Raw genomic sequence first — 17,498 nt, forward strand, 5'->3', positions numbered from 1 at the left:
TTCTTTATGTTAATGAGCAATGATACACATAAATGAGAGCAGCAGCTTTCAAAAGTATTTCTTATTGAAAATATGACCATAATCCCAAAGTCCCCAGATATAGCATAGCTCACGTACGATTTGAGTACAATACAGAGAAGTAAGATCCAAACAAAAATTTTTATTTCCCTGAGGAACAGTCAGATGATCCCTACTGGGTTTGACTAATAAGGATAATTTTCCTGACGTGGGGGACTTTCCAGGGCTGTATGAATGGTGATGTTGTGTACTTAGAATTGCTGCTATTTTCAGATTCAAAAGCACAGCGGAGAATTAACATTGCGTGGTCATTCTAGTTTTCCCAAATTTGTTTAACCATGAAAATCCTTTATAAAACCATGGTATTCTCCCCATCGCTGACCTACCTCAGAGTTTTCTACCGCTCATTATTTTAAGGCTCACAGAACCTGAGAAGTACATTTTACACGCTCCAGTTCAGAGTTGCAGCCAACATAAAGGTTTTTCTTTTTCTTTTTTTTTTTTTTCCCCTCCCAGACATAGAAAATACCTCCATAGAAGCAGAATTGAGAGGGTCACCAAAGATTCTGTTTTCTTCTTATTGAAATATTTACTTTGCAAATCCACCAATCTCTGTTATAAATGAAACATTACATGAAGTCCTGAGAGGGAGGAGGAGCCCATGTTAAAACACAAGGCCTGCCTCAGAAACACTTGAGAACAAGTTAAGAAGTGACATTCACTGTCTATATGCCTTCTCATACATCTTGACACCCGTGAAAAGGAAGCAGACACCCTGGCAGACGGGCCACCTTGACTGTACTGACAAGTTCGGTGACAAGCTTTATAAAAACAGTTCTACCTTGTACATTTATAAAGCCTGCACTTTGCTGCTTTTGAAATAAAACAAAACCAACCCCAACAAAAATGCCCCAGGCAACAGTGCTGGCCATGGAACTGGTGCCAGAAATCCAGGCAGGACGCTGCTAGCAAAGGAATGTCATCTTTTCAATATGGAACAAGAAACAAGGCTCTAATGGGGCCAGCCTGCCAGAACCCCAGCTTTTCCCCTTCACCCCAGACAATGCTAGCTTTGTACAGGCAGAGATGCACACAGAGTTTTATTCCTCTCTCTTTTTTTTTTCAGGGATGAGTTCTAGGGTCCATAGAACAAAATTTTCCCTTCTGGTGTTGCTAATCCATATGACACATTTAATCTTCTTTTCTGAGGTGGAAAAATACTCAATAACAACAACAACAAAAAGACATCGTTCCTAAAAGGCACAAGAGAAATTCTAATCCCAAAGAAACTATTACGGTAGAAGAGAGTGACAAGAAGATATTGAGAGGGATGTGTGGTTTTCACGACATGAGCATTGTGTTGTGCTGGTATGACTGTGGCACTTAAGGACACATGTTTGATACAACAGGAGAACAGAAAACAACTGTTTCATCTGGTGTTCGAGGAGTGATCTGTTTCCAGAGCTAGAGAGCAAGAACTGGCTTTGTAGGTCCTAATGAGAGGCATATGTCAGTCTCCAGCAGCGTGCTTTTCAAAGGGATTTTCTGGGGTCATTTTGTCTGCGTGTGATTTTTGCCTCGTGTGATGACACTGGAATCTAACCCCTGATAAAGGCCTACCTCTATTGGGTAAGGATTTCCCAGTTTCTCAAAATGTCAAAGCTGAATGAACTAGGAATACGGGGATGTTTAGAATCATAGGCCTTGAAAAGATAGTTTGATAAGTTTCAGGGAAGCTTATAGAAATGTATTTAAGGAGGTTCCCAGAGTAACCATTTCAGTAACAGAATCGGATTATAAATCAAAACCACAGATGGTAGAAGCTGGTCTCATAAATTTTTAGTTTCCTCACCTGTGAAATGGAGGGGGAAACAATCGATTCCACCTACTTCTCTAACTATGATGAGGATCAAATAAAAAAAAACCTATGGCAGAAACTGTTAGCTTGTCACCAAATCCATGATTTCTTTCCATAAAAGTAGGTCTGTACCTGAGCACATGGCTAGACTACATCTCCAAGTTGACCTTGCAGTTGGTTTTGGTCACGTGTCCCATTCAAGCCAATGAGGTATGCCATTCCTGGCCGGGGCTTTTAAGAAGCAGGTGTACTGCCTCCCCCATGCTCTCTTTCCATTCTGGTAGCTAGAATAAGATGATGCTAAGAACCTAAGAGGATGACAAGCTGCAGCACTGGCAGGAGTCCTAATTACTGTGTGGAAGAGAGAAGGCTGCCAATCAGGAGCTGATGTGAGAAAGAAATTCTGTAGCAAACGTTGTACCTTGTGGGGTTTATTTTTACTTCAGCTAAGCCTGGCTTAATTTAATTCCATACATGAAAATGCATTAGAAACACTAAGGCTAGAGGAATGTAAGACATAAGACAGTTTTATTATTTCCGTGGTTTTACACAGGTACGGGGGTCAGGAGGGAGGCAACTGTAGAGAGCGGGAAGACCAAGGGCTCTGAGCCCTGCCCTGACAAAGAGAAGCTAGAGGGGGCTGATGAAGAAGGAAAGCCTTCCCAGACAATTTCATTTCATATCACCTCTTTACAGGCGTCCACCCAGGAGAAGGAAATATGGAAAGCTCTCTAACTTTTCTAGTAGAAGGTGGAGAAAGAAAGAGGATAATTGCAATAATAACAGACTTTTAGTTTGTTATAACAAAAACAGCAAATGAAAGTGTTCTAGATATTTTCAAACAACAAACAAGCAAAGCAAGCATTTAAACAAGCATTCCTGAACATTTAACTATTAAAAAATGTATAAGTCCCTTAAAACCACCAAATTCAATAAACTATTTTTACCACGCCAACACAAGGAAAAAAAAAAAAAAAAGCGTTGCAGGCTAATTCAGAATTCACCCCTCCCTCCAACTTCCTGTTTATTCATACACCAGAAGAAAAAAAAAGGCAGATTTTTCGGCTTTTTCAATCCAAAATCAGTTCTCAATTTGTTAGAAGAAGAGAAGTGTTTTCTCCTTCAGTAGGATTACTAGGAAAAGCTAGATTGTCATTTCAGCTGTCTTGAGGTTCCTCGATATGGAGGTAGATTCTCTAAGTTGAGATTTTTCTTCTCTTTAAAGCACTAACAGCCCTCAGTACTCTTCCATTTCAGTATATCATTCCAGCCACTAGTTCTTAAGAGTTTGCCTAAAGATAGTATCAAAGAGAACATATCTTTTGCAATGAAGGTTAACTGAGGTAGAAGGCAGAAATTACTAAGAAATGAGCTAGACTTTGGTCACCAAAGACCTTGTCCTGCTTATAAATAATTCCATGAATGTTTACATGAAGGTATCATCTCAAGCCCTATGTAATTAGATGCAATTCATTATATAATTAGATAAAATGTATGAAATTAATATACTGTTTGCACTATTATGCAATTATGTCTTATTACACGTTATTTATAACTACACTAATTGCTGTATAATTAGATATAACTTACGATAAAAGCACATACTTATTAACGTCCTACTACGTGCCTCCCTAGCACTGTGCAAAGCCCTAGTAATAAGGCTGTGACAAGAGAGACCTGCCCAGCCCTCCTGGAGTTTATAGCTGACATTAAACTAATGACTTGGTAATAATGACTTAATTTCAATTGTGTTAAATGCTACAAAGGAGAACAATAGCAAATGTAAAAGAGGGGGACCTAACCTGGGGGTTCCAAAGGAAGGCTTCTCTGAGGAAATGCTATTTAATGAGTCCTTTTGAATGTCTTTAATATCCTACGGATCCCTAGTTGTTTACATAGGGTTATGCAAAATAAATGTTAACAGAATGGATAGATTTCCATTTTTCCACGTAACTCTACATAGGCAATTTAATTCTGAGCCCTCTTGCCTTCCAGCCCCAACTTCAACTTTTGCCTGGAACACTCCTCTCCCCTTCCTCATCTGGAAAATGCTTATACATCTATAAAATCACATCTTCTATAAAAGCTTTCCATGAATGTGTCAGAGGGATCCGAGGCTCCTTCTCTGTGCCCATCAACCCCTTAGCTACAATTGTCACAGCGCATGCCACACTGTTTCCTTGCTCATTCGTTCATCCATCCAACGAATATTTACCATTTACCTGTAATCAAGGAGCTTTGCTTTAAAATGCATTTTAAAACTTTTTTTTTTTCCTTCTTGTTCTCAGCCTTAAAACGTACTTAAAACTTTTTGTTTCCCTCCCTTCCCACTAGACACGCTCTTGTACTACTAGCTTATCTAATTAGACACTTACTTAGAAGTTCCCGGAGCTAATTTTAAAACAAACCAGGTATGGAGACCCAGCTGTGAAACTGCAAAGATTACCTCACAAGGGTTAGTCTATAACCCAGGCATTGCTGAAATGACGACAGGCTACGCTCCAGGTGGACCGTGACTCAAGACGGCCTCTGGGACAGAACACGCAGACCTTGCACCCAGCACCACTCCCACATGCCCCCACCCCTGCTCCACGTTCCCCTTTTTAAGACCCTCTCCACAGCCTAAAGTTTGGAATGGTCTTTTACAGACTTGAGCCTGGTCATTCCCCAAAGGCCAGAATTTAAATCCTTTTACCACACCTCGCTTCTCATGTTTTCTGCCTCCAAGCAGCTAGCAGCTGGACTTGAGCCAGTTACATCCCTATTATTGGACAGGCCTGGTTCTGTGTATTTTTTAGGCACCGGGATACAGCATTGGAAAGAAAATACACACAAAACTTTCATTTCTATATCCTGGAGCCTGTCTCATGGAAGGTACTTAATAAATGTCTGATGAATGAATCAGGGAACACATAAATCCTCCACGGTTGGCAGATTATAACAACAGGGAACAGAGAGCCGCTTCTCGGGTCTATGAGGGAATCTACTCTGTGTCATCCAATATCGTAATGAACTTTATGGCAGGTTTCATAATTCATTTTAGCTATCACATGTGGCACATGGAGTGTCCTGTTTTTGCTATTGTCTTGGGTATGTTATTTTGTTCTTCGGGATCCATACTGTAGCAAACCCCTAAAACAGAAGCAACTATCAGGGTGAGGAAAGCTAAAAATATTCTCCAAAGCGAGCATCATGTTCATGTTTATCCACTCCAATTAAAAACAACAATGTGGTTTTAAATGGCCTTGGTCAAATAAAATCATTAAGCTCATTTAAAGTATTTAATAGAAGTTCTAAAATTAAGTGCAGACATCCATCTTCCTGATTGCAAAACTTTCTGTGACTGAACATTCTGCTTGCTGTCCGCCAGGAAAACCCAGCCCAGCAGCCGAACGCTGTCATGGAGATGAGGGCCTCCCTCTCTTCAGAGGCTAGCAAAACAAAGGCAGATGAGAAAAATGGACAAAATTAGCCCTGAGGGACTGAGGGGGCTAGTGGAGTTTAAACTCTTAAAAGACTGCTTTAAATAGAAGGCTACCAATGTGACCTTCAGCAAGCATTTCCTCTGCGCCCTTGTGGAGAAGACACGCCATCACGGCTGTGCCAGGCCTCGCCCTGGGGCCTTCTGCAGGACAGGCTGGATCGTGGCCCCCAAAGGTTGGCTTAGGGATAGGAAGTTTCCACCCATCAAAGGCAAAATGTAGAGAACAAGGACAAAGCTGCATCTGGGAACATGCCCACGTGTGGGTTCTGCCGGCTAACTGTCTCTTGTTGGGACAGACTGACTGCCTTGTAAGCGCTTCCTTCTTAAATTTTTTGTTGCAGGGATGTCATTTCTTTTACGAAATGATCAAGACAATATGTTTTTTAAAAAATATGCCCCTATCTGTTAGTTTTAAATTTGGTGGCCTATGAAACCCCCACACTAGACCATAACACACCACTGCTTCAGACCTTCTGTCTTAGGGTGGCTGAAGCAGTGGGGTGTTTTCTAACAGGAAAAGCATTTGAATCCCAGCTCTAACAAAGGCTAGCTGTGTGTCCTTGGCCAAGTTCCTTAACCACTCTGACCCTCTGTGACCTCATCTATAAAATGTGGGTCACGGAGCCTACCTTGCAGAGCTGTTGTAAGAAGTAAACACACTATGGTTAAAAAAAAAAAAAATGCCCAAATGCCTGGTATACAGAAGGCACCCAACAAGCGTCGTTTTTCTCCTTCCCTCTACTCCACATTTGGACGTGCAAACACTGGAGACCTCTCACTCCACATAACCAAGCCCTAACAAGAAATCAGTGCCATTACTGGGTTCACTACTTTTATGTCTGTATTTGGCATGGGACTCAGTTCAAACTTGTGGATTTGCTTTCATTTTACTGATAGGCTAAGGCCCAGAGAAGTCAATGGACATAGCCAGGAGAAGTAGAAATGGTCTGAGAATCCAAGTGTTTGGTTTCTGACCTAAAATGCTTTCTCTCTATGACTCACACCGCTGGTTCCTTCTCAGCCATGAGATCCCACCTGACTCCCATCACATCAGGCCTCTTTGACCCCTGTGAAATAGAATACCCCTAAATTATTCTTTATCAGACCGTTCTGTTTATTGTCTTCCAAATTTGAATTGTTTATCATCTGTCCCTTGTATGAGACACTAAATTCCATAAAGAACTTTGTCATGTTCACTGTTGTATCTCCAGCACCCGGCACAGGGCCTGAAACTTAGTAGGTATTCAACAAATATATGCTTAAGGATGAATGATTGGTGAATAGGGTTGTCAGAAGAGACTTACCCATCAAACTAGGGAATAATAGAAGATAGTATGTAATCAAATGAAAGCTCTGGTAGCCTCTCCCTTTTGCAAGGTGACTTTGTCACTTCTCCCCTCAGGAGGTAAAGTCCATTTCTTCATCCACAGAATCCAAGCTTAGTCATGTAACTCGTTTGGTCAAGAGGATATTAGCAAATGTGATGCAAGCAGAGGTTGAAGAGTGTTTGAGCACGGTTATTCTCTTCTCTTACTGATGGGAACCCATTCACCATGTGAAGAAGCCTCGGCTAGGCTAATGGTGAGCAACGACATGGGGAGAGGATCTGGTCATCCTGCCAAGGCCCCAGACATGTGAGTGAGACCATCCTAGACCACCTGGCCCAAGCCAAGTCATCCAAGACAAGAAGACCTGTCCAGAATGATAATGAATAATAAATGTCTATTGTTTTAAGACATTAAGCATTTGAGTTATTTGTTAAGCAGAAGAAGCTAACTGATATAACAGCATAGAATATGTTCCAGAAACCTCAAGGTGCAATGCCAGGCATTTCTGGAGGTAGCTCAATTACATGGATATTTCTAATTTCTCTGATTTGGGATGACGGGAAAGTGGGAGTTGAGTGTGAAAGGAAGGGTGGAGGAACGACCAGACATGGCTGAAAGCTTCTAAGGCATGGAGCCCCGGGCAGGTGGATGTGAACTTCTTTTAGCAGTGTGGAAGTGGAGCAGCAGACCCAGGCCCACAGCCCAGCAAAACCAGCTGGCTTGCCACTTTTGGCATGAGAGCTTTGGGACACCAGCTTCTGAGTTTTAGAAGTTGTAAGAAGAGTAACATCATCAAGGGCTAAATCTGGTCCACTGCTTTTGTAAATAAAGTTTTATTGAAACATAGCCATGCCCATTTTTTTTTACATATTAGCTACAGCACCTTTCATGCTACAATGACAGAGTTGAATAATGGCAGCAAAGACCACATGGCCCTCAAAGCCTAAAATATTTACTACCTGACTCTTTGCAGAAACAATTTGGCAACCCCTGTACTAGGGTAATCCAGGGAGGCTCCATGGAATAGTTGGGTCTTAACCTGAGCCTTGAAGGAAAGAGGCAGTGTTATTTCGGTAGAAAAGAATGGAAAACTGCAGAAAGAACACTACAAGAAGAGTACTAAGATTATAACTGATGTTATATCACCGTGTGCAAAAGTCATTATAACTTAATGATAAAACAAACAATAGACTGGGAGCAGTGGCTCACACCTGTAATCCCAGCATTTTGGGAGGCCTAGGTGGGTGGATCACCTGAGGCTGGGAGTTCGAGACCAGCCTGACCAACATGGAGAAATCCCATCTCTACTAAAAATACAAAATTAGCCGGGTGGGGTCGCACATGCTTGTAAAGCCTGTAATACCAGCTCCTCAGGAGGCTGAGGCAGGAGAATTGCTTGAACCTGGGAGGCGGAGGTTGCAGTGAGCCTAGATCATACCACTGCACTCTAGCCTGGGCAACAAGAGTGAAACTCCATCTCAAAAAAAAAAAAAAAAAATCAAAACAATAACTAAGCATGTATGTGCCACTTAGTACCTATCACTTAGTATGTGCTAGGTACTATTCTATATGCTTTATACATGGTAAAAACATTTTATCCTCACAACAATACCATGAGGTAGGTAATATCGCCCCCATTTTTCCAGATGAGAAAAAGAGAGAGTTGCACCAAGCTAGTAAGTAACCTGGCTAGAATTCAAATCCCAGCATTCTCACTCTAGACTTCACATTCTTCAAAAGCTATAAAAATGGAAATGGAAAATATGATTAAGGCCAAAATTTTGCATTAAATTTTAGCTATGAGCAATAAGACTGTTTTCCAAAGACATTATTTTGTCCTATTATTTTCTTTTTAATATTGCTTTTTTTTTAATACTGTTAAACATTCTTGGCTAACCACACTGCACATTCATTTTGTGTGCTCTTTGTCCCCTACACAAAAACTGCCATTGCTCAGCTGGAAACCCCCTAAACGGGGCATCCCTACCGTGTGTCTAGTGGTTATGCTGCCATGGTAATGCTGTGTCAATATAGCAGCCACTGATCATTCCCAGAGATGGACCACACCCATTTGTTAAATTCTGACCACCATCATATGGCTGCAGCAGAGGCTGAGACTGTCACCCGGTCCCCAGGAGGACGGAAAGTTCTCTTCCCCAAATAATAGTCAATTAGGTCATCCTGGGTATGACAGGCAGAAGCCACTGTAGGCATTACTTCTTGAAGATACACCAGGCTCTGGGAGTCCTACTTTAGAGCAGAGGTTCTCAGCTTACAGTAGTAATCTTTGATTTCCAGCCAAAGGTTGGGCCAGTTTCTACAGGTCAACCAGGGGCCTGTGGTGCATCTGCTGGTATCCTAAAATGATATCACACACTGGGCCCATAGTAAATATCAAATGAAATACAGGCAGAATTCAAGAAGAAAAGTTGCTTCTGGATTCATTACCTTATTATATCACAAGGGAGAGATTCCTAAGAGATAGTTTCCAAAAGGATTAACCTTTTACAGATTACTAGATAATAACCTTTTCTAGAGGGTATTTTGGCAATCTGATTCAAAGGCCTTAAAAATATACAAAGCTACTGATCTAAAAATTCCACTTATACTAATTTATCCTTAGGAAATTTTGATCCTAAGGAAATTTTCAGAGATATCCCTAAAGGCCATACATTAAAGTGTTATTTATAATTGAAAAACACTGTAAGCACCTTAATTAATTAGTTAAATAAATTTTGACATAACCATAAACTACTATATTAATTGTATAACCATAAAAGCTATGCAGTTGCTTAAATTTGGGTCATAAAATATTATTAAAGATTAAGTTACAACCAGTATACAACACAAAATTTCATTTTTCTGAAACAATAACAATACACATATACTTACAGAAAAGCTGAGTTTTACAGGGGTTCTCTCCCAGGGTAGGATCATGGTTGTTTTAATTTTCTATTTTGATACAATAAATTCTATACTGTATTGATAATTTTTTAAAATGACAATAAAATTATATTTAATTTTTTTAAAGTTATATTTCTTTTTCTTTGGCTGTTACATTTTACTGGTACCTCCTCCTGCTTCTCAGTTCTGTGAATTCTGTCACTCTATTTTCCCAGCAAGCTTAAATGTAGACCAAGTCTTTCTCAATGACCAGGGAGAAGGGCAATCCACCCACAATATAAAAAGTATCAAATTCAACTGGTTGCCGAACTCACCTGACCTTATTGGGTTTATAGCTCTGTTAACAAGATACACCATAATATGACTCTGTATCACTTAACTGAGTTTATCAAAGTTGTTTGTGCTGGTATGGGTTTTGTTTTTATTGGGTTTTTTCCTAAAAAGAGTCAGAATCCCAAACTAAGGTCAGATAACTCACTGACCATAAGCTGATTAAAGCAGTTTGTTCCATACAGATCGTGAAACAGCTTCATATGCAGCTCCTAGTATGTGCCACAGAGACACGTTGGATAATGATGAGAGCAGGTAAGCTGAATTACAGCAGACCTCATTCAGATTTCTGGACATGAGATGACTTAACATTTTTCAGAAATAAAGAAGTATCTTTTCATTTACTTTTCAAATAAACATTAGCAAATGATTTATTTATATATTGCACAACAAGTGGACAAAATGAACTAGCTATTCCCCTGAAACCTTTCCAAATCTCAGGATAAATTTAAGTAGGTTCCGCTAGGGGTTACTAATAATAAAGCAATAATTGAATGAACAAATGTCTTGCTTTTTAGTCAGTTGCCAACTGGTTGCCCATATAACCGACTACCATGTCAGAATCTACTGGAGAAAAGAGAATTGCCATAAAATAGCACAATCCCAGAGGCAGAGAGATCTTCCTAAGCCTTTAATGAATTTCCCAAAACTGGCCTTACCTTATTATAGTAATAAACCATAATAAATATATTTCAATGATTTGAAAAGACAGGAAAAACTCACAAAATTACTTTGAGGGGTTGAGTGACATTTATGCATTTGTTCAGTCTTTAAGCACCCACGATATGCCAGACTGTGTGTGACATGCTGGGCAGTGGAGCAGGGTCCCCATCCACCTTGCGTTCATAGGCAATCAGACATGCAGTACAGTCGTCTAATTACAAAAATGACACCCATTCCCCCGGCCCCTCCACATCTAGATCACTTATTACTTTGAAGCTCTGCCCATTAAGAAATTGAGTGGGGCTGGATACGGTGATGCACACCTGTATTCCCCGCACTTCGGGAGGCCAAGGTGGGAGGATCACTTGAGCCCAGGAATTCAAGACCAGCCTGGGCAACATACGTGAGACCCCCATCTCTACAAAAAAGTTTTCTCAAGTTGACAGATTAGTTTTATTTTATTTAAAAGAAGAACAAAAGTTGAGTTTATGTTCCTACCTACTGAGTCTAGGCTGACCTTACGACTTGCTTTGCCCAATAGTGTGGCAGAAGCGGTAATGAGATGCTTCTTAGCCTAAGCCTCTGGAGACCTGACGTGCTTTTGTTCTGTCTTCTGGAACCCTGCCTCTGTGAACAAGCCAGGGCCAGCCTGATGGAAATGAGGGATCACATGGAGGAGAGCTGAGTCTCTCCACCCCACAGTCAGCACCCCCAGAAGCAGAGCCAACTAGCTAACCTACAACTGCCCAGAGATACATGGTGGAGCCCAGCCAAGTCCAGATGAACCATGCAGATGAGTCTGGCTGAAACTGCTGACCCACAGAATTGCAGGCTGAATAAAGAATTGTTGTCTTAAGCCATTTAGTTTTAGGATGGTTTGTTATACGACAGTGCCTAACCAATATATACAGTTTAGTGCTAACTCGGATAAGCCAAATATAAAATGCCATGGAGTACCTGTAACATTATTCCAACGTGTTAACAATTACAAATGAATCATGCAATTTAGATGTATAAACAACAGATCTAAACAAGCATCCAGAGAGGACTTAAAGAAGTTATATATCTAGGGAAGGGCTAGTTCAAGACAGCCATAGTTCCTTTGAGAAATTTTTTATGGATGAGTTAGTTATATTTGCCTTTGAAGTCATTGTTTCTTTTCTTTCTTGAAAATAAGAAGCTCTTTCACTCAATTAAGACTGTTGGACTTGATAACAATTGTCTTGCTTGATTCAAGGCAGCCATATACTACTCCCTGACACATGTTCAGCCTCCAGTATTCTGTAGGCAGGAATTTTAAATCCAGCTCCCCTTAATTTATGACACACATACAGTAGCAAGTCCCTACAGGCTGAAAATCAAACTGTAATTCAAAGGCCACAGAGCTGAGGAAAACAGCCAGGAGATAAATCCCAGTTTCAACCTTGGATTCCCTGCAAGTTGATTCAGTGGACTGTCAGTCATATTCAAAAATAAAATAAAACTACAGACACCAGACGGCACGTTCTAAAGAGAAACAGAATGATACTTCTCAAGATTCTTCCAACCAGTTCTTTGTTTTTGTTTGTTTGTTTTTTGAGACAAAGTCTCGTTCTGTTGTCCAGGTTGCAATGCAGTGGTGTGATCTTGGCTGGCTGCAACCTCTGCTTCCCGGTTTCAAGTGATTCTCATGTCTCAGCCTCCTAAGTAGCTGGGACTAGAAGCACCAGTCACCCACGCCTGGCTAATTTTTGTATTTTTAGTAGAGATGAGGCTTTGTCATGTTGGCCAGGCTGGCCTCAAACTCCTAACCTCAAGTGATCGCTCACCTTGGCCTCCCAAAGTGCTGGGATTACAGGCATGAGCCATCACACCTGGCCTAGCCAGTTCTTATCATCTAAAAAGAATTGTTATGTGGGGGTATTTTAAGGGCCTTAAAACCTTTGACCCTAATCAGTCATTTACAGAAGTTTCTGAATTTGAAACCAAAGATCTATAAGGAAGTAATAAAAACCACCGAATATAACTGAATTCACCACACTGATGGGAGGTGATGTTACACATCCAGCCCATTTCTGGAACTGGGTAGGTCACCTCCAGAAAGTACGAGGAGAATGAGAGTTCATCAGGTACAGAGGTGTGAACACTCACCTTACATCCCTCACAGGCGCTGACCCCATAGTGGTACCCTGATGATTTGTCCTGGCAGACGAAGCAGGGTTTGTACACTCGAGGGGGAGGAAGTGGAGATGGGGGGCTTGGGACGAGTTCCTCAGAGCTGGTGCTCTGTGTTTCAATTGCTATAATAGAGATGGGGTAGAGGGAGAAAAAAGAGAAGATGTATTTTAGTTCATTACTTTTTTCAACAGTGAATTCATATGCGTCTGCCCCAAATTCAGCAATAACACTAGCAGGGATGAGCTCATAAAAATAGCTGTCATTGTAGGCCCAGCAGTGGTGACACTGACATTGATGTGGTGCTCTACGGTTTACAAAGCAGTCTCATACATCTCTCGCTTGTAGTCCACAGCTCACACAGCACTGTGAGGGCCATGGTTTTTATCACAATTTTACCCACAACAGAAACAGAAACTCAGAGGAAGGAAGCAACTTGTCTAAGATCAACAGAGCAGTGGTAGAGCCAAGACACAAATTCAGATAATCATACTACAAACCCCAGTAGCTTCTGATTTGTGTAGAGTCTCAGATGACTTGACCTTGTTGCTCACTTAACCAAAAGTAAATTTCCTTTGGGCCGGGCGCGGTCGCTCACACCTGTAATCCTAGCACTTTGGGAGGCTGAGGCAGGTGGATCACCTGAGGTCAGGAGTTCGAGACCAGCCTGGCCAGCATGGTGAAACCCCATCTCTACTAAAAATACAAAAATTAGCCAGGTGTGGTGGTGTGCACCTGTAATCCCAGCTACTCAGGAGGCTGAGGCAGGAGAATCACTTGAACCCAGAAGGCAGAGGTTGCAGTGAGCTGAAATCCTGCCATTGAACTCCAGCCTGGGCAACAGAGCAAGACTCTGACTCAAAAAATAAATTAAATTAAAATTTTTAAATTTTCCTTTGGACAAATGAAGAAAATGCCCAAATTATTCATTCAACAAGTGTATTTAGCATGATGCCGCCATAACTGATCTTCATTAATAACAATATGGGTAAGACCCTTGCTACTCAAAGAAGGCTCCTTGGGCCAACATGCATCAGCATCACTTAAGATCTTATTAGAAAAATAGTATCAGGTCCCAGCTCAGGCCTATGGAATCTGAAATCTGCATTTTGATGAAATCCCCAGATGACTAAATGTACAATTAATGTTTGAGAAGCAGTAGGTTAAACCTAATGATGACACAGAGTGGTGCGATTCACTTTTAAGTCATGTTACTCTTTAATCTAGATTTTAAAAAACATAATCCTCTATACTGTTATCTAATCACCCAAATTCCACGGGAAATGGGAGTTCACAAAATATAAGAACGGGGTGTTCTCCTACCCCTAATTCTCCAGAGTTGTACTCAGAATCAAAGCAAGAACTGGCTCTACTTGTATCACAGGTAAACATGCTCATAAAATAAGATGGAAATCAGGAAGGGGAATTAAAGTGGTTAAATGACGTTCCAGAATCCTCTAGTCTCCAAATTGCTTTTCAATACGCAGTATAGTTCCCAGAATATAAAGTTTCCAGTTGCCCTACTGCTTATAATCTCCCAGAGTAGATATTCTCCTGACTGGATTATCCTGTGGGCAAGCTTTTAGCAAGTCAGGTCGACTCTACCCACTATGCTTACTGTTAATCCATCCCCATATCACTATGCTGCTACCACACCATGCTAGTAGTCCACCATCACCTCTCACAACTGCTGCAATAGCTTCTTCATTGATCGCTTCATGCCCCTTCTTCCTACCTAGGGTCTAGTCTTCAAACAAGCAGTCAAGATAGTTGTTCAAACGTTAAAATCCATTTCTTTCACTTGCCTATCTAAAGCCCTCCAATAGTCACCAATTAGATCAAAGTCAGACTCCTTAGTATGTTCTACAAGGCTTTTAATCACATGGCCTTTTAGCAGCATCATTGCCTTCAGTGAGTTCCCTAATTTATTGAGTTCTATATAATTGGCATCTATTCTGTCTTCTGAATAGGCCAAGCTCTCATACCAACTGAGGCTATTGCAATAACTATTTGTCCTTTCTGGAAATTCTTAGACCTTCAAATATCTGGTTGTTTTTCATTTCTTAGATCTCAAAGCAAATGTTTCCTTCCCAGAGATGACTTCTGTCATTAAAATGCCCCTCTCCTCTCCATTCCTGGTCACTCTGTCTCACTATTTTATTTCCATAAAACCCTAATCAGTGTTCAAATTTTAGATGTCTGTATATAATTTTATATTCTACATCTGCCACCCCCCATACTCTGAATGTTGAGTTTCAGAAGGCAAAGAAACTCATCTGCATTATATACACCTGTGTTCCAGGACTAGACGAGGTCCTGGCACATGGCAGATAATCAACCAGTATTTATCGAATTAGTGCATGAACTTTTTCCTTTTCCTTTTTCTTCCTCATTTTGAGCACTAAGTGCCCCCTCTAAGTTGTTAAATGAGAAAATTAAACCAAATAGCTCTTATACTCCTTTGCTTCCTTAAAAAAGTAATTAATTAGCCCTTTGGAACAGAATCAACTATAATTATAGTATTTTCATAATTCAGAAGAATCTTGGAATGAATTCATTTGAGTAGTGCAGGTCCTAGTAGATAAATCTATTATAGTCTTTACTGGTTAGAACCGAGGTATCTAGGATGAAGATAGCAATCTTGAGTATGTTATTTCTGGCAGATAGGAAGCCCTTACTTTGAATAAGTTGGCACAGTGGTAGCAACTGTTTTATAGAAGGGTTGGCATCCGAGATGTCACTAAATCTTATCGGCTATTAAGCAGTAGATGCAAAAGCCTTCTTCACACGGAACTAATCAGCTTCACTGAAAGCAAATCAACAAGAAAACACTATTTGCTAAAATTACAAAACAATGTATCACTCTTTGTTAAAAATCTAAGAAAAAATACACACGGAATCACCCACAATCTTTTCACTGTGTACGACCTTCCAGAATTTTTTTCTATGCACATAAATGTTTCGAGTTTGTCTACTAATGTGGAATTATACTGAGATTGCTGGGGACTTTGTTTAACCTATGATGTCATCGATTTATTTCCTTGTCGATACATATTTTTCACAGAAAACATTCCATTGTGATGAATATCTTTGTAGCTAATCTCAGCACATCTTTATTTCCTTCAAATACACTACTGAAGTGCATTTATCAGATCAAAAGTTATTTTATAAATATTTTGTTTTTAATGCATGTTGATAAACTGACTTCTAGAAAGGCTGTGTGGATTTACACCCCTGATATTAACATAAGTGATCCCCTCCCCAGATGCCTCTCAGACCTTTTGGAGTGGTTTGATTTGTGTGCTTCTACTTCCATCCATGTGCTTCAACAACTGACAGAGTCATGTCATCACCACTATGATCAGTCTCCCACTGAGTTCTTCACAGAAGGAAGGTGGGGAGGGGTGTGTTTTAAGGTCCTACTCACTCGTGTAGAACAGCTAATCTGGCTTGTCTAGGAAAGTTGTAAATAGAATTCTGGTGGGGCTGGAATCAGCTGTCAGAGCTATGCCCTGAATTTCAAAAGTGGGTAGTAATTTTCATAAATATGCCACTTCAAACACATGCACTGAAGGGAGTCCACCATTTCATCTTCCCAAAGAAAGGAAACAAAATTGTGCATAATTTAATACCCAAAAAACTTGGGGCAAAGCACACAAAAAAACGTGAAGTCTACTGGATGTTAAAGATTCCAAAACATTTTGTGAAGATTGGATCTTTTCCTATGGATAAGAGTCATTTATAACAAATGAATGAATCCAGAAGGCTTTTCCTGAACAGTTGCCATGAATGAAAATGTTCTGTTGTAAGTAATCAATAGTGAGAGCCCTGGACTTTTATTTAGGTTGTGGTGATTTCACCAGAAATTCTAGGAACTTTCTCATATGAGTACAATAGATTCTCAGACTGTTCATGTGTTCAATCATTTGTTTGGCTGAGTGACATAACATGCCAGGCATTGCGCTATACGGTATGGACAGTGATAGTATATAATCCCTTATCCTCGACAAATTTGGCCTAATGGAGAATAAACCAACAATTACAATACAGTGGGTTCCAAACTTGGCTGCACACTAGAACTAGCTGGGGAGGTTTTAAACGTCCTAATGACCAAGTTGTATCCCAGATCTATCATGCCAGAATGTCTGAGAATGGAGCTAGGAATTGCCCTTTTTAAAAAATATTCTCTTTTAGCTGACTGTAAGATTTAAAACAGCAAAACAAAACAAAAAATAAAAATAATAAAAGATATTCCCAGGCGAATCCAAACTGAAGTAGTTTGGGAACCACTAACATAATGCCAGAGAGAACTACAGGCCTTATTTATCCCAGGAGAAATCAAGGGAGCCTTCCAAGAGGAAGTGACCAGGCTATATTTTTAAAGGATAAATTGGTTCTTTCTACTATTTTTATAATTTGAATCCCACAAATGCCATAAATGAACATAATTTGAATGCTACAAATGCCACAAAAACAGAAAGGGAAAAGTGTTATGTACGATCCCAAACAAAATCATCTTTGGAAAAATTTTCCCACCGGTAGTAAAAAATTAAGTATTTGACTATATATATTCAAATATCACCCTCAAAATTGATGGTCAGTGGTCTTTTATTTCCTCTATGTGGCCTATAACACTGAGAACAACGCAAGGAAAAAAAACATTTTCAGTGGTATAGTCTATCAGATCACCAAAGCTTGCCTCAGGCGAACACGTCAAGACAAGTTCTAGAATTACAACCAGGATATGGCATCGATATAA

General features: G+C 40.3%; 1 protein-coding gene across 5 annotated transcripts in view; it reads right to left on the reverse strand.

Annotated features, from left to right (window-relative positions):
• The window catches only part of RARB (retinoic acid receptor beta), a 771,619-nt gene that overhangs the window by 124,649 nt on the left and 629,472 nt on the right, over positions 1-17,498 (reverse strand). For all 5 annotated transcript variants that reach the window (XR_012430634.1, XM_015445023.3, XM_005545628.4 and 2 more), the window contains one exon: positions 12,716-12,864. Coding sequence is in view for 3 of the 5 variants with exons in the window: in XM_015445023.3 (XP_015300509.1) it covers positions 12,716-12,864 (149 nt within the window). In the remaining 2 variants the exon portion in view is untranslated. The remainder of the gene's footprint in view (positions 1-12,715; positions 12,865-17,498) is intronic.

This window comes from Macaca fascicularis, chromosome 2 (assembly GCF_037993035.2).
Source record: "Macaca fascicularis isolate 582-1 chromosome 2, T2T-MFA8v1.1".
Taxonomy (NCBI): domain Eukaryota; kingdom Metazoa; phylum Chordata; class Mammalia; order Primates; family Cercopithecidae; genus Macaca; species Macaca fascicularis.